At 43.4% G+C, this 18,458-nt stretch overlaps 1 protein-coding gene across 2 annotated transcripts in view; it reads right to left on the bottom strand.

The window, feature by feature from the left end:
* Positions 1-8,982, bottom strand: part of Stat1 (signal transducer and activator of transcription 1) — a 40,425-nt gene extending 31,443 nt beyond the window's left edge. The window contains exons 1-5 of one of the 2 annotated variants that reach the window (XM_031367430.1): positions 8,814-8,982; positions 8,349-8,510; positions 5,596-5,726; positions 5,048-5,192; positions 2,659-2,757 (exon numbers count right to left, since the gene is read on the bottom strand). In XM_031367430.1, coding sequence (XP_031223290.1) covers positions 2,659-2,757; positions 5,048-5,192; positions 5,596-5,723 — 372 coding nt within the window. In that variant the 5' untranslated portion in view covers positions 5,724-5,726; positions 8,349-8,510; positions 8,814-8,982. Of the gene's footprint in view, positions 1-2,658; positions 2,758-5,047; positions 5,193-5,595; positions 5,727-8,348; positions 8,511-8,802 lie in introns of both variants that reach the window. The other variant, XM_031367429.1, reaches the window with a different exon arrangement.
* Between the last annotated feature and the right edge of the window lie 9,476 nt (positions 8,983-18,458).

Here is an 18,458-nt window from a genome sequence, read left to right on the forward strand (position 1 = left end):
CCCAGTCACAGTCTACCTCACTAAGACAGTGGACTATGCCAATGGATTTCCCAGTCACAGTCTACCTCTGTCCCCTCTAATAAACCCTACTTGGTGATGATGCAGCATTGTTACAGTGCAGCACTTAACTATGTCCCATGCCTTTTCACTTAAGATTTTCCTGCACATATTGTATACACACGCATAAGCAAATAAGCAGATCTGGCCTGTAACTGTTTCCTGCCCTGTTTTTAATCAAGCTCCACAGAAAGTTTTCTTTCATTTCGACAGGCGTTTGGGACACCTGGCTGCTATCAGTATCAGAAGTACGTGCAAAGGACGGGCACCCTCAGTCCCCTATGTCACATTCCACATCTGACGAAGGGGGCTTCTCTGGCCACGCAGAACGATCTGCTTCCTTGTGTGGCTCCAAACAGAAGCTCCTGCCTACCCAAGGAGACCAGGGGAATGGAAGTCACGTTACAAATGAGATACACTCCCTGACATCTGCCTTATTGTTATTGTGCTGTTTAAGGGAGAAGCCTGGGGAATGAGGTGGAGCCCAGCAAGCCTCCTACCTCAGTCTAGTCATGTGGCGCTGGCATTTCCCTCTGGCCTCCACTCCTCTGCCCTACCCCCATGTCCTGGAAGAAATTGCTTCTTTGGGACCACACGGGTACTCACTCAGTGCCAATATCACTAAGGCGACTGCACTTTTGATAGTGAAATTAATTTTAGGTGGGGTGGGTTTTTTGTTGTTTTTGTTTTTATTTTCCTTTTAACAGCCCAGGAATACTGCAACCATTGAAGTATCAAAGGCATACTTTTCTTCTAGAAAAACGTGTATAATTTAACTTTTTTTTTTTCTAAAAACGTTACTAGAGACAAGCAGATCCTGAGAAGCCATGGCCAGATAAGCCTATGGAGAACTGCAGGCTTAATGAGAGATCCTGTCTCAAAAAAATAAGGTGCAGGGTGATAGGGACAACAGCAAACGTCCCCATATCCTCATCTGGCCTCAACATGCAGGTGCATGCACACACATGCACACATACATGGAACACGAGAACAATAACAGGCTCTCTGTGTCAACACATCTATATAACTCTGTGCTCTTGGAATGCTCTGAACAGACTCAGAATTTTGCGAATTTAACTCGTTCCACCTGTTGGAGCCACACACAGGCACATGTTTTACTTATATCCCGCAAACTCCACTGTCCCCCAAACTGCGATACTTTCTAACACAAACAAGGCTTGTTGTCATCCTATTTATACAGATGTAAGGATGAAAATCCCTTCACCTCCTAAGCGAGGACATAGCAAAGAACTGTTAGACCAGAGCATTGTGGGAAGGTGCCTGCTGTACCTCCCACTTTTTGGAGCCCCACCCCACCCCACCCCCAAAGAGGCCTTGGCGAAGCGCTTAGTCCTGCTCATCCGGGAGGCTCAACATTACCCTCTCCCCAGGTCATGGACCTTCTAACAGGAGCTCAAAAGCAGGCAAACTTTCAAGATCCAGTGACTAGCCAGAGGGTGGGGCGGGTGTGACAGAGCAGAGATTGCTCTGGTTGCCTGCTATGCCCACTCTAGGCTGAGAGCCAAAAGTGACGAGTGCCACACCAACCTGCAAAGGTGGCAGTCTGCCCTTCTGCCAAGCTCTGCTCTCAGCTGCCCTTGCTAGTCCATCTGAAATACAAGGAGACCCTTGCCTACTGTTAGGGTGAGGATCCCCCGTGATTAAAAACTTCCTCTGCAGGCTCTTTACATGCGTGCAAGGCATGAGACAGGCATTCTCCTCCAAACGGGGTCAAAGCAGCCAGCTTTCGCTCACCCAATGAACCATTCCTTGAGTTTAGGACAAATGATACTGACATATTGAGCACATCAAGGTGTCTTCATTGTTGTAGAGGAGTAGTTAACTAAATGTCCAAAGGAGGTTCTCCAGGAATGTGACAAATGCTCACGAAGGCGGAGAGGAAGGCCTTGGCCAGCATTACATCTGTTCTCCATCTTTCCCCACTGTGACACAGTTCACTTGGCGTTTTATCTGTGCAGACTTTGCTGTGTCCTCTTCATTCTCCTTCCATTGCTGGAATGGCTGGGTCAGAGGAACTCAGACCACAATGCTTTCAGACACCTGCCTATCTTGTTGTTCTCACACACCTCAAGAAAGAAATACAAATGCCACTGCAACACAAAAACCTCGCTGCAGCCAGATGCCAAGAAGGGCTACAGGAGTCATCTTTGGTTATTCAGTGTCCCAAAACAGAGCCTGGACCTATGTGCTTTCCCCACTTCCATGAACTCTGAGTAGACATTCTATGGCCACCCCTTTGCAAAGCTACCAGGACCTGATGTTTCACCTGCTTCCATTTCTGTAGGAGAATTTTCCTGACCTTGGCCTAAAGAAGGAGGCCTTGCCCAGTCACCTCATAATGGCATCTTCTCTGCTCTTACACTGCTCACATGAGGTGTCTCACTCGTGTGCCATTTTTCTCACTGGGAATGAACTCCATTGCACAATGACCTTTCTTAAATCTCAGTTCTAGAAAACTTCTGGTTCTGACTGTCTCTGCTTCCTGAAGTTATAAGATCAGAATGTGCATTCATCTGTGTATTATCTGTGAAATGAAAACAATGCATCTCTAACCGTTAGCATCCACTCCGGATACAGTACCTGATTAAATCTTTGGGCATTTTCCAAAATCTTCCTTTCTTCCTTCAGGCAGTTGTGGATGATCATGGACATCTGTACGGGATCTTCTTGGAAGTTATCCTAGATGCAGGTGGTTAGGATAAAAATAAATCTCAGAATAAATGTGGGTCGTAATGGAATAGAATTTGAGGATCATAGAAATCTTGGCAACGGTGAAAAGCTCTCGAATATGCAGAACTGTGAGTAAGCTATATCAGACACATAAGGAATCCATGGTGGACGCTGACAGTGCTTCAGAGAAGGTAACTGCACAACGAGGCTGAGGAAAGATTTAAAGGAATGAGCCAGGAATGAAGGTAAGGGCACGCTAGCCACAGGAGGCTTAGAACAACCCAGAAATGGAGCCCTTAAGGCAGCTTAAAATTGAGCTAACGTGTGTATCTTTCATCCACAGATCCGAGATAGCTCCTGGGTAGGTGCCTCAAAGCGGTGTAGCCAAAACTCCCACTACAGAAGCCCTGTGTTATGATGAGGTGTTTAGCTTTAATTGGGCATGTTAACTAGGGCAGCCAAAAGGGTTCTGAGTGCTGGACTTCAATCCTTTGCTATCTGGACCTTGGTAGTCAGCCTCAGGAGGAAGAAGCAGACAAATAAGGAAATAGACCTTGGGGACTAGCTTTAAGAATGTAATCTATGGGTTTTTTAGCAAGGTAGAGGGAATTCAGAAGAAGGGCAAGGCTTGCCATGGCCACATGCTCCAAAGGGCAAGTGTCCCCTTCAGTATCAAATTAATAGAGCTTTAAATTTATCAGATTAGACAAAGACTCCATTAACTAGTAGTAAATTTGATTTCACCTTTAATAAACAGTAGAAGTGTATCAAAGACTTGTTTTAAAATAATTTTTAAATTTATTATCAATAAATACCTGACTTGTGTAACTATTTTATATATTATATTTATATGCCTGAAGTTGTGGAAAAACTTCTTGGACAATAAAAGGTCACAAGTATAAAGTCTAGAAAATCTTGGTTTAATAAAAAATTTTTCTTTTCCTTGAGAAAGCTTACTTTTTGTCTACTAAATTATAAATAAGGTATTTAATAAGGTTGTTTTTTGTTTTGTTGTTTGTTTTTGAGACAGGGTCTCTCTATGTAGTTCTTCTAACTGTCCTGGAACTAACAGAGATCCACCTGCCTCTGCCTCCTGAGTACTAGGATTAAAGTCATGTGCCACCATGCCTTGAGACATAAAGTATTTTTACAAATACAAAATACTTTTATAACTTAGGACCAAAATTACTTTAACTTACAAAATTTGAGTAACTTGATTTAAAAAAGATTATCTTTTCACATGTGGATCATGAGGGTTGGGAATAGTATCACGTTTAAAAGCCAAAGCCAGAGCTTCAGGCAGACTAAACACGAACTCTGATCCCTGTGTCATACCTACACTTCCTCATACTCTAGTATTCATCCTCCTGGACATCTTGAAGACAATTATCTTCTTTAAGGATATAGGCACAACATAAGAACTATCCATGACAATCCTTAACTAATTCCTCAGGAACTGAACTACAACTGTACTTTTAACTAGAACGAAGATATTCATCTTAATTTTTCTGTTTTCACCGTCAATGCTATTTTGCAAAGTTCTGCAAACATGTTCTTTATGACAAGTTACCACCGAGCAGCCTGCAAAGAGCAAAGTTTTACAAACTTAATCTACTTTTCCTTCTCACTGATATAAACTCGTAGACATAGCCAAAAAAGAAAACAAAATAAAAGGCTCCCAACTTCCTAGGGTGAAATGTTTGGTTGTGTCTCATTTCTGTTAAAACAAGAGAATTCTGCAATGCAGAATAAACACAGCAGCGAGGCTAAGTGTGTGCTGGGAGTATGTGTGAGGGTCCTGAATTCTAGATCATTCTTTGGCTTTCTCTTCCCATGGAAAACAGGTCTTCCAGAAGCAAGGCAAAGTGAGTCTAGTCCAAGTCACTCACCCACTTATGAGGAAGGCTTGAGGGAGCCAAACCTTCCTGGAAATTCTTCACCTGGACCCACAAAGGGCCGAAGACCAGACTGATCACTAGAATTCCTGGGGGTTTAATGTATTACCCCTAGCTCACTGCTCTGAAAATGGAACCTCTTTCCCTGGATGTAAATATTAACAATTTTTAGCCATTTTTTTCCCACTTAAACCTAAAAACTCTTTTGTGTTTATAAAAAGAATTGATATTGTATTCATTTATGTTTTATACACATTAGCCACATAAAGAGAATGTATCTGTTCGTCTGTAACGTCTCTAAATGCCCAATGAGGGTGCACTCGGTAGCATCTGCTGAGTAACAATAAACACGAGGTTTTACGTAAGCAGAGACACTTCAAGGAAAGCACAAAGCCAGTCCACACCTGGAGATTGCGCTTGCTTTTCCTTATGTTGTGCTGCAACAAGAAATTATTCTCCAAAGAAAAGCGGCTGTACTGATCATCCAGCTGAGAGAGGAGGTCATGGAAGCGGATGGTGGCAAATGAAACATCATAGGCAGCATGTTCCCTGGAACAGCAGGAGTTTAGTTTTTCTTCTTAACAACTTAAGACGTTCTATTAGCAATTCTCACAGTGTTTCTATCACACACAAGTGACATTAAAAAAATTATAGGAAGTGTCAGATATTTGTACAGAAAAAAAAAAAAAACTATTCATGGTATGTATCTCCAGAAAGAAAAGAGTCAGCAGGGGTCTGAGCTTTCTATGTCACATATTTTCAGATCATTTAACATCTTTGCCATTAGTAAACAACATGTTTTAAAACAGACTAGAAAGCACTTAATGGCTAAAGAACTTGGTTTTACGGCCACTGGTGATAATTAACTTTCTGTAAACACAGTTCCAAGTTACTTCATCCACAAACACTTTTAAGGCACGACCCCACTCCCTAGCCAGTGCGTTTTCCTCACCAGTCTTGCTTTTCCAGCCACTGGGCCAGGTACTGTCTGATTTCCATGGGGAAACTGTCATCATACAGCTGGTGAACCTGCTCCAGGAACTTGGAGTCCAGCTGCTGAAGCTCGTACCACTGTGACATCCTCTGCAGAAAGAACATGCGTGTGAACTGATACCCACGGCTCCAGGCCAAGCCTCCATCCCAGTGCCTCTCAACCTTCCTGACACCCTGACCCTTCAATACAGCTCCTCATGCTCTGGCGAGCCCAGCCATAAAATTACTCTCGTTGCTACTTCATAACTGTAATTTTTCTACTGTCATGAGTTGTAATGTAAATATTTTTGAGGACAGAGGGTTGCCACGGGGTCTCGACCCACAGGTTGAGAACCACTATCCTGTTGCTGTCTGTGAAACATTACCTGAATAATATCCATACCCAAATTTTTGTTGAGTTTTGGAATCATCTTTTTTTTCCTCTACAGAAAATGTACCCTCAGGAGTTTACTCAAATGTCTAGGCAGATACTCTGGTAGCTTATTTCCACGGTAACCACCTCTGCCCTAGAAAACACTACCCTTTCCCTTGATATGATTTTCTTCAGAATATTTATCACCCTGATTCATCACATATTTTCTCTTGTACCTTCTTGTCTCTTTTCGTCTGAAGAAAGGTAGATGGAACAATGTCAGATACAAATTATACATCCAGTAAATATTACTTTAAAAACAAATTAAGCAAGTAGTTTATCAAGCAAGTAGTTATTAGAATTAAGATAGTTCACAAGTACTTCCTAAAGCTTTTTCTACAAATTATAGTACATTGTAAAGCTGGCATTTTATGACTATTACATTTTACTTATTGTATGTGTGCTTGTATATGTGTACACATGTGCCATATCACATACGTGGAGGTCAGAGAACAGCCTGCAGGAGCTGGTTTTCTCCTTCCACCTGTGCGTCCTGGGAACGAGATGGAGTCCTCCAGTGTGAAAGCAAGACCTTCTACCCACTGAACCATCCCTCTCGCTGAAGTTGACATTTTATAATTATGATTCATAGAGTAAAGTATTTTTGTTAAACACATTTTAAAAGAAATAGTTTTTCTTTTGTGCCTACCGTAAACAATAAATCTGGTACAAAGAAGTCCCGAATCTCAGTAAGTTTCTTTTGTTGTGTTTTTGTTTGTTTATTTTTGTTTGTTTTTTGTATATGTGCGGGCAGGCACATGTAGAGAGTTAATATCAGGATATCGGCCTCAATCCTTTCATCCAGTTTATTTTTTGAGACAAGCTCACCAGCAAGCTCTGTGCTCCCTAGCACTGAAGTCACAGATGTATGTCGCTACACCTGGCTTTTTTTTTTTTTTTTTTTTTTTTTTTTTTTTTGAATGTTGGTGATCCAAATTCTGGTCCTCATACTTTCACAGTGAGAACTATTTGCAGTAAGCCATCTTCAAGAGCCCCTAAAAATGATTTTTTTAAAAAATGGAAACAATAGCCAGGCCTGGTTGACCACACCTGAAATCACAGCACTTGGGAAAGCTGAGACAAGAAGGCCCTGAGTTTAAGGTCAGTCTGAGCTGCATGCTGAGAGCCCTTGTGAGACTACACAGTGAGTCATTGGCTCAGAAAAAGATTTTTTTCTTTTTTGTACAGCATTGCCAAATGCCATTTGAAAGAATAAAGTAATATTTATCTCTTCAGATAACTCTGGAATCAGTTTTTACATTGTAATCCTAAAGGTTAAAAATGACAGCAATCCCTAATTTAAGGAAGTCTTAAGATGAGATAGAAACAAGTGACCTGTGACAATCATGTAACGGGATACACACCACTACACATTGCCACCACCACAGTCGGAGCGGTAAAGAGACTGTAGTAACTGCCCAGACCTCTGGGGAAGGATCTGTACTTTGGATGTAGCGTATGGAACTGTGTGGATAAATGCTTGTTTTCAAACACTCATGTGCAGGCATGAGGTCACGTCTGCTGTACAAAGGTCCCTCCAAAGGATAGTAAGGACATGTCTAGACTCCAAAGCAAGCCACCATTTCAAATACCATTAGAAAGGATTCCAGCCTACCACTGTGACATGTCTGTAAACCCGAGACTGCCAAGATCGTCCTTAAACACCTGGCTCAGAGTAAATTTAGAGTTGGCTCCTTCCTGTTTCCATGCCTCCAACAACCATTCTATCCTCCTCATCTAGCCCGTGCGGCTAGACTAGACCACACTGTTTCCAACAATCAGAGCTCTGTATAGATGGCACTTCTTCCTAAAACTGTCGATCACTCCCACACCTAGTTTTCTTTGGCCTGTACCTTGTTTGAGGGTTGCACTGTTTTTAAGAGCATGAGCTCCAACCTTCCTCGGGAGGCTTGCGATTGTCTGCTGTGGCGCTGTACGTTATCAGAGCCTCGGAGGGGATATATTTTGCTAAAGTGCCGGGCATAGGGCCTTAATCATAAGTGTTCCTGAGCACAGAACCGTTTGTTCCGCTGAAACCTTGTATGTATCAGTAGGAGTAGAAATGGAAATGGCAAACCCTATGGTGAACCTACAAGTTTGAGTCCAGCATCCTCACTGATCAATCAGGACTCAAGTCATTTCTGCCAGATAGAAGTAACCTTCCCCCATCCATACTCCTATTCCCTAAACTTTTAGGTGTGTTCAGGAAGTATTTTAGATAGTAATTATACCATTAGTAGTTCTGCAGGAACTAAATACCACCTTTAAGTTTCAGAAAACCGGTAAGGGCTGATACATACTGGGATTCCAAATGCTTTCGTTTCCACGAAGTCTTCCTGGGCTGTCTCCGGGTGCAGGTTGGAGATTCAACACAAGCAACCACCACACACAGCAAGGTTATATGCCAACTGCATGCGCGGCGGCGAGGCGCCGGCCTAGGGAATGGAGCAGTGTTGAAACGACTGCAAAAAAGAAGAAAACGTTACAGCGGTGGAAAGGGGCCGGAGGTGAGGCGAGCAAGGGTTAAGTGGGAAGGTGCAGTGTCTTCCGGGAGAAATGTCTATTGCACAAGACATTTTACCCAAGTAGTGCGAACGGCAGGGTAAGTGAGCCAAGCAGCACCAGGAGCTGGGCAAGCGGTCCCGCTCGAGTTCTCTCTGCGAGATGACAGATCACCAGTGGGCAGCAGACCCCAGGCCCGAGGGGAGGGCGCCCCACTTCCATCCGTACTCGCACCCGGACCCGGACCTGTACCTGCCACTCACTCCCTGCTCGCAGGAGCTCGAGTCTGGACAGGTCTCCCTGCGCCGCTCAGCTGTGTGTCCCCAGAGGGTCTGAGGGGCGCGGTCCCCCGAGGTCTCCAGGGAGCTTTGACAGACTCCGCGCTGAAAACCGAAAGTACCGGGTAGGAGAAAAGGCTGGTCCCGCCTCCTTCCGCCTCTGCCAATCAGCGGCAGGGATGGACCGGCTGTTCCACCAGCGCACCGCCTCCCCCCCGCGCCGCGGTAGAAGCCGCTTGGCCTTCCTGGCACACATTCCCCGACCCCGCGTGCGAAACTTGGGGTGCAAACCGCAGACTGGAGGTTCTGTTTACAAGGTTGGAGGACTACGAAAGGAAACGATATGCTTGCGCAGGCTCAGTCTTGTAGATCCTGCATTAAGGAAACCGCATCACTGCGGACTCAGAATTGGGAACTAGAGATTAACCTTCCAGTTGCCAAAGCCAGAGCTTAATCTACTAATTTGAAAACAGTACTTGGCCTTAACTTGGCAATTACGGAGAACTTGCTCTTGCAGAGGACAGGGCTTGGATTTGCAGTGCCGGCATGGTGGTTCCCAACTCCAGTTCCAGGGATCTAGTGCCCTCTTCTGACCTCCACAGGCACGAAGCCTGCCTGCATGAAGTACACATACTTACAAACAAGCAAAAACAAAAGTTTCATGAAATAAAATGAATAAATCTAATTAAGATGTTTAAGAAAAATAAAGCTTTACACAACTGACACCTTCATTACTGAAACTTTTGTCCCGCTTAGCCAATCATGATGATCGGACATCTTTGCTCGTTCCTTTCTTGCTGGACTTCCCTATAGTCCCCATCTCCATTCCTTAACCACTAAAAAAGAATGTGAGGACCTTATCTACCCATTGTGCCTTTGATGAGCTCCCCTGTAACTTCCATGTCCTGGAGCACTCCTAGAGGTATACTGACCCACAGCTTTCCTCCAAGTGCCACAGGTCCCCTGTCCTTGGATATCTACTGAGTCTGTAAACCAACTGTACTCAAAACAGAAGTCATCAGCTTTCTCCTCAATCCCGGTCTCGGTCTGGAAACGATGGGGCCAAGCCGTAGAAGTTGCCCCTTTAGTCTCCTACACTCGGGCCTCAAGCCTCAGTGGGTCTAGCTCCTGTTTCTATCTCTTCCACCACCCCATCCTCTTACCTGGATCATTGCGGTGGCTTCTCTGATGACTGCTTGGTTTTGGCTTTTCACCTCCGCTTAATCCATCTCCCATACACTCATTTTGGTGATTTTGTTTTTAAATCTAATCGCAAAGCTGATCATGTCATGCCAATCTAAACATTTCGTGATGGCCTTTCTTGCTTGCTCTTAGACAATTCAAATTTCCCCATATATCCTCTAAAGCCACGTTGCCCGGTCACTTTCTCTAATCTCAGATTATGCTACTCTTTTCACTGCTTGCTACAGCATTTTTATTCTTTGAATAAGCAAAACTCTTTCCCCGAACTCAGTCCTCTTACCGGTGGTATTCTCTCTCTGAAAAGTCCTCTCAGCCAACATCTACATTCTCAAATTCTTTGATGAGTAACTAACTCATGTTAAAATCTAGGGTCAGCTGGGTGGTGATGGCATACAGCATTAATCTCAGCACTCAGCAGACAGAGGCAAGCTGATTCCTGTGAGTTCGAGGCCAGCCTGGTCAAAAGACTGAGTTCCAGGACAGCCAAGGCTACACAGAGAAACCCTGTCTCGAAAAACCAAAAACCAACCAACCAACCAACCAAATAAACAAACAGAAACCCCTCAGATCGAATGTCACTTTTCGACATAGATATCACAGAGGACCAACTAGGTCTTTTTAGAATGTTCACCTAGAGAATCAATTGGTTCCTTCAAACAGATGGCATTTGAATCAAGCCTTGGACAGAACCACAACTTTAGTTAGCAGAAGATCTAAATAATTTCCCCGGGATGCGTATATACATGTGCGCGTACATTACAGTCTTTACAGACTAATATAGTCTATTTTCTTGTCACACATGCACCCTCACAAAGGCAGAACTGACTCCTAGTCAAGGTCCTCCACAAATGTCCCTGCCTTTCTTTCTGTCTGGTGGTTGTCTAATTACCCAATCACATTTGTTTATATTTTCCCTCAAGGTTTTCATATCTTTGAAGTGTCCAAGTCTTACTGTCTATAAGAGTTACAGTTTCTGGAAGGAAATCACTTTCTTATTTTGTAGGTACCACCTTGTAAGACATCAGCTGTTAAACTGATCAGAGGCAGGTCCACTAGGTCGCAACCCTCCTCAAAGAACTGTCAGCAACGGAGGAGGAGAGCTGGGAGCAGAAGTTCTCTTCCCCAGCGAAGAGCACACCACTCTGTTGTGCGGTGCCCCAAAAGCCAGCCCTAAAAACATACAAACAAGTGCCATTGTGCTAAAAGAAGAGATTCTACTCTAAGTTATACACTTATAAGTACAATTAGTGAGAAAAGACGTCATGCTTGGGAAGGAGCATGGGGGAGGGGTGGATGGGAGAGCCTGGAGAGAAGAGAGAAATGTTGCGATTATATTATATTCTCAAAATTTAAAAGAAAACAAACTTTTAAAAGAAAAAGGAAAACAAAGAGTAACCACAGCAAAACCAAAACAGAAACTTAAAAGAAACTTCTAAACACAGGAAAGAATCATACAACCTTCAACTTGGGAAACTGAATCTTTGTAACAACAATATCAAGTAGGCAAAAGATATAACACTAAAATACACAATGCCACGTCTGGTAAATTATAATTTTCCAATCTTTTTTTTTTTTTCCCTTCCTAATGTTCTGAGGGTAGAACATTTCTCTGATGTGTTCTGCCTCAGGCTTGTGACTTCTTCCGGAAGTCCTGATGTCGGAAACTTGCCACATTCTCTGGCATCGGTCTGCTCTTGTTTTCTTCTTCCCTGTGCCAAGAAATGGTGCAGCTGCTCCTAAAGTCTGATCCAGGAAAGAGAAACTCAGGGAACCCTCTAGAGCCTGCCACCTGGAGAACGGTCCAGTGTTGGCTTTCATTGTGTTCCTCTGAAAGATCCCCTCCCACCCCCTGAAACAGCTACTTTACAAATGACAAAATAATCATTCTAAATAATCTTAAAAGATTGGAATGCTGCTGGGCATCTTACCAATGCTGTAAATTTAAAACTATAAATACAGGGCTGGAGAGATGGCTCAGTGGTTAAGAACACTGACTGCTCTTCCAGAGGTCCTAAGTTCAATTCCCAGCAACCATATGGTGGCTCACAACCATCTGTAATGGGATCCGATGCCCACTTCTGGTGTGTCTGAAGACAGCTACACTGTATTCACATATACATAAAATAAATTAAATAATTCTTTGCCGGGGGCAGTGGTGGCATACACCTTTAATCCCAGCACTTGGGAGACAGAGGCAGGCGGATTTCTGAGTTCGAGGCCAGCCTGGTCTACAGAGTGAGTTCCAGGACAGCCAAGGCAACACAGAGAAACCCTGTCTCGAAAAAAAAAAAAAAAAAACCAACAACAACAACAAAAAAACTATAAATACAAAGACTTGCATTGGATTTGAAAGAGAAGGTCAAGACATGACAAGAGTCCCTTTAAGTCACTGGAAAACAACCAGAAACATCAGGGAAGAAGAAAGTTATCATTTACTATGCCTGAAGTGGTATGGACACAAAAGAAAGTCGTGGTGATAAGAAACCTAGGAACCACATTGTTTAAGGAGTAATGGAAGCCCTGGAATGATTCCAACACATGATGTTACAGGGGAAAGACTCAGAACCATTCTAAATCTCTCACTTAGTGAACATTTTTTTTCTTGGGGTGGGGGGAAGCCTAAGATTATTCCTATTACTTATTCACCCCTCTTGTATTCTACATTTACCCACTTATATTAATTGATGATACCTAATTGTTCAAAGCCTTTACAGTAACAAATATTCACAGTAACTAGAAATAGACACATACACATACACAGTGATGCAACCAAGCAAGGCGAATGTCTAGATACTATCATTTACACAGTCCTTCCAGTGCAGCTTGTGAAAACACAAGGTACATGTCATGTTTCAAACTTGCTGTGTGCACATGACATTTTTCTTCCCAATACACTTTTTGGAGAATGGCCGTGTACTGCCAAACTACAGTCTCTTCATTAACGACAAGTGGTACATCATTCAAAATTCTATTAAAGATTATAATATTGAGGATGGAGAGATAGCTTAGTGGTTAAGAACATCGTGTGCTTTTTGGGAGGGCAGGAATTGAGTATCCAGAACCCACATCAAGCAACTCATACAACCATCTGTAACCCTGGTTTCAGTTCCAGATGGTCCTACACCTTCTGGCCTTCGAGGATACCTGGATATACTTGGTACAAATAAATTCATGCAAGGACACACACATTCATATAAAATAATCAATATACTTTTAAAGGTTATATTGTAAAGAACCCAGTCAGGCTGTTAAAATGGTCTTGGTTTTATAGGAAATTTATCATAAGGAAATAATCCAGTATGTGTAAAAGATTTGTGCTGCAGGGCACTGTTACCGAAATTCCATTTGTTTTATTGAAAAGTCTTCTAGCTGACTAAAGCACACTTCGTATGACAGAATGTCAAAGTTATGCTGACAAAGGCTTTGGAAAATATCCAATTAACAGCTAAACTTAAAAAGAATAAAAGGCAGTCTGTATTGTAAAAGTTCTGCAAATGTAAATAAACAAAACCTCCTGAAAATATCCTAAAAATGTTAGTGTTAAAGTGTTGGATAGCATGCACATACTTTTCTTCATGTCCTTGAATCTTTCAGAAACAGCACCCTGGCCAGGCTCTCTACTTTAGGACCCGGCGGGTGGCGTGGACTGCGCTCTCCACTAGGGACGCTGCGCCCGCGCAGTCAAAAGGCTGCGGCGGGAGGGAGGCGGCTGCTGGGAAGAGCCGCACCACGTGCTTTCGGGGAACTCAGCGGGCACCGAGAAGCTGCCGCTTTGAGAGGAAACCGAAAAGCGAAAGCATCTGCTGGCAGGCAGTGCGCAGGCGCCGGCCCCGGGGATTTCCCAAAGCCTGCCCGCCCCGCACCCCCATCGCGGACTGCGCAGACTCAGGGCCCTTCCCCCGGGTGGACGTGGGAAGATTCGTCCTGCGTGGGGAAAGTTGAGTTCAGTGCTTGTCTTGTGATTTGAAGGGAGCGAAGGGTCCCCGGTCTCCATTTCCGTTTTTCTCATGGCTCTCCCTTCCACGCTTGCACACTAGCAGCCTCACATCCTGAGCTGGGACCCAGGGATGGGGATGTAGGCAGCTTTTTGCTCAAGGCCTAAGGGGCACACCCTTTCCTGAAGTTTTCAAGCCTTCTGCCATCCAGGGTGATCTCGAAAGCAGTATGGGAGAATAATAAAGGAAGGAGGATAGCTTAGTCACCAGTTTGGCCCCTTGCTTGCCATATATATGGCTTAACTGAATCTGGGAGGCAGAGGGATTGAGATTCCCGTAGCTTTCCTTAACTACTAAGAACTTACTTAAGGTGAACTTGATGCCAGTCTTGGCAGTATATTAAAGGACCTGCCTAGTTGCTCCTTCACTGCCTCTTTGGAAAGGACCTCCTGCACCCCCAACACACACACACATATACACACCGACTTCCACACGTGTATGTATAAACACACAGTTTGTACATAAATCCCACCAGGCAAAAGGATGTTTCTTTCCCACTTTAGAACACTGGAGCAGCTGTATAGTATGCAGAGCCCGGGGGCAAAAGGAAAATGTGGCACTAAGTAAAACCTACTAAGGATTTTGAAGCAACAGTCGTGCAGGGAACTCAGAAACAAAGCCCTAAACGCCCTGCCCTGTAGAAGCCGTTCCATGAAGAGGAATTGCAGGGGTGGGATGTTCATTTCAAAAGAATCCTTGTTATATGTTCATTTGAGCACAAACAGATATAATGAAGAAACAAATTTTATACCACCACTCTAATAGTTTAACGTTCTCTTGGCTTTCTCCAGCATTTACAATAGAACGCAGAGCCTTTAGCTTTCCCGGAAGAGGATCCTATATGATTTGGGCTTATCTGCCATTGGCGTCCTTGGCTTCCTGAAATACCCCCAAGCTTTTAGCAGGCAGAGTTCATGCACTGGCCCCCTGCCATGTTTTAGGTCTTAGCTGAGTCACTTCCTAGGAGAGGCCATCACTACTGACTTCTTCTGTTGGCTGTCTTATAACCCAGGTTAATTCAGCCATGCAGACCTTACTGCAGGCCCTTAAGGCCTACTGATATGTGCATATATATTCTAAAATACTTCCCTACAGAGTGTGAATGAGGCAGCCAGTTCTTTATGTTCCCACACACACACACTCAATGCCAGTTTACCCTGTGTAGATGGCTTCTGTATCTCTTCACATCTGTAGAATACAAGATGTTTAAGGCAATGACTGCCAATCCTAACAGAAGAGAATGTTGTGTGGGCCTTGTATGAGTCGCAATGCACACGAGTTTAATGACGGCCATTAGGGAATGTTTCAGGACACTGGGCTCATCTTCAAGTGGGAAGACATGGGAGCTGTTAGGTATGCCTGGGAGATACCTAAGTCAAAGGGAGGTTGAGGAGAGTTGATGCCTATGACTCTAGATCATTTATCAGAGCTTAGAAGTTCAGCAGAAGGTAAAATTGAGAGGACGTTCTCTCTGTGCTGTGTGAAAAATAAGTGTGCTCTGTTTAGATAGGATGGTTTAAAGGAGACTATTTTGTGAGTTTAGAGTTTGTACATTTTATAAAGAGGCCAACCACGCAATAAAGAAAAGGAAGGAACCATTGTTTTTTCTGGTATCCAAACACTGATTTGCTGTTTATTAAGGTTGTGCAGGACTCTAGGGATAGTATTGCTAATCGGGCTTTGTCCTGCAGAAGACGGACGAGGAACTCATTGACAGGGAGGGATCCCCACACTGGCGACTTAGAGGGAGCTATGGCCTGAATCCTTTCTTATGCTGACACACATGAACACGTGGCAGGAAGGCTATTCAGAGCCTAAAGCATGTGTGACCACTATTGAGAGGAAAGAGTAGACACAAGATCAGAGAACTGAGAGAATGTAGCTGAAGGGAGTGAGGTGAATGAAGTTCCACAGACTTCAGACAGGTCTCAGGTCTGCTAAGTCATTGTCCTTGTTCAGAGGTATAGTGTTAAATATACTCTTGCCTATGAACATCTTCAAATAGTGTCTTTAGTTAAGTAAAATTCAAAAGATTAAAAAAAGAAACCAGCTATAATGAAATATATATCTAGTGAACTTGGTGACACATAAAACCAGATTGAAATCACCTTTGTGACATAATATAAGTTCTTTTTTACTAGTGGCCTTAAATAAGATCTAGGAGTGGGGCTGACTATCATAATTTCTAAAGTGAGCTTAGCATATTCAATATTTTGAGGGAACTATGTAATGATGTTACTGCAATATGACATAAAGGTGGTATGTGTTATAATTTGCTGCTCTTTAGTTTAAAATGATGGAATTCTGAAGTCAGATTCAAGTTAGGGGGAATAGAGCTATGAGTTTTGCTGCTTGGATTGATGAGCCCCTGAATTCTATTCATCTACTCTGGTAAAATTCGAAGTGTTACGAGTTACTCAGAGATTTCAAGCAGAAGTAAAGGTTTGTGCTTTTTTTTTTATTATTGTATGTTTGCTTGTGTGAGTGCAGTTGCACGTGTGTACAGAACACATGTGGGGCTCAGAGGTCACTTTCAGGAGTAAGTTTTCTCTTCCTAGCTTGTGTTGGAAGAGGATTCTCTTGTCTCTGCCAGGCTGCATGTTCCAAGCTGACCCTTGAGTTCCTACACAATCTGTCTCTGCCTTCTGGATCGCCATAGTTTACAGATGCCAGCTGCTGCATTACAGTTTCTATGTGCGTTCTCAGAACTGAACTCTGTTAGGCTCTGTGGTGTTTTTACACACTGAAACTTTTCACTAGCCTTCCATTGATTTTAAATGGAGCTCTGACTACAAAAGAAGTTATCCGGTGAGAACACTGTTACGTTATTGTAGCATCCTCTTCATAAGGATCCAAACAGGTATGGTCTATGCCTCCCAGTGGTGGTTCCATAACTTTGGATTTGTTAGAGTTCATACTGACATGATAAAAACTTATTTTTATTGTATATATCTTTTTTATTGTATGTTAGTTATACTGACAAGCCAGATTTTTTTTTAAATGCCAGCAGTTGGATCACTATAGGTGCAGGGCCAACTTAAAAAAATATTTATCCTGTGTCAAGAATTGGAGTAGGTGTGAGCAGTACCCTATTTGCTAGGTCTGGACTGTGTCATTATCTATTCATGGATACAGAAGAGTCCTATGCTTGACCCAAAATCCTGTTACCTGCTACTACAAGGAGTGCATAGGCATCCTGAACCATGTGAGGTGAAGAATTGGTTGTTTGCACACTCACATGGAGGTCAAAGGACAATCTTGAGTGACATCCCTCAGGTGCTGCCCACCTCTCCCTGCAAACTCTCTCACTGGCTTGGCCTTCACCTACTGGGTGAGGCTCTCTGAAGCTTCAGGGACGCACCTGTGTGTGTGTGTGTGTGTGTGTGTGTCCTTAAACCCAGGTCTGGCACTTGCAACAAAACAAAACAAAATGTTTACTGACTGAACTATTTCCCTAGGCCAAATGGTTATATTAAAAATGATTTGAGGGGCTGGAGAGATGGCTCAGTGGTTAAGAGCACCGATTGCTCTTCTGAAGGTCGTGAGTTCAAATCCCAGCAACCACATGGCTCACAACCATCCATAATGAGATCTGATGCTTTCTTCTGGAGTGTCTGAAGACAGCTACAGTGTACTTACATATAATACATAAATCTTAAAAAACTGATTTGAAAAATGTGTATCTGTGATTAGTCTAGGATCAATGATAAGAGACAGGAAATATTTAGAAATCAAAACTATCTTCTTTCATTAAATTCATCTTATTTGCCATTGGCTTGACTGAAGGCTTGTGTCTCCCAAGTTCTTATGCTAAAATCGTTGTTCTAAATGATGCAGGTGGTAACCAGGCTGTATTAAGGTTTAAATCTGTACAAACTTATTTTGAATGCTTGGTCCTGGGCACTCGTTTGAAAGTTATGAGTCTTTTAGGAGGTAGAGCCTAGCTGGAGGAGGTAAGCCTTTGAAGGTTAAATCTACTGAGTTTTGGATTGCTGTTTCTTGTCTCTTCTGCCACAATGCAAACAGCCTTGTCCTTGCATTCCTTTGGAGCTGCTCCCCCAGGTGCCTCCCACCAGGATGAACCCTTCCCTCCTTGCTGTTGTTGGAGAGTTGGTCACAGAGGCTCTAACTGTGGCTACCACGAGGATGAACTCTCAGAAATGGGATTGTCACCCTCGATGAGTTTCCAGTCCCCTCTCTGTTGTATGATGACACGAGATGATGAAATGTGGCCTTTCTGCAACCTGGAAAGGGAGAACCTGCCCCTGCTGCCACCTGAACTTGTCCTTCAGCTTCTGGAACTGTGGGGGGGAAAGTTCCTGTTGCAGGAGCCATATAGTGCGCAGGTACTTTTAGAGCAGTCTACACGTAATCGCAATTAAAAGGAGAAAAAAAAAATGTGATGGAAGAGTTTGGTGTCAATGTGATCTAA

The sequence above is a fragment of the Mastomys coucha genome, unplaced genomic scaffold (genome assembly GCF_008632895.1).
Source record: "Mastomys coucha isolate ucsf_1 unplaced genomic scaffold, UCSF_Mcou_1 pScaffold14, whole genome shotgun sequence".
NCBI lineage: Eukaryota > Metazoa > Chordata > Mammalia > Rodentia > Muridae > Mastomys > Mastomys coucha.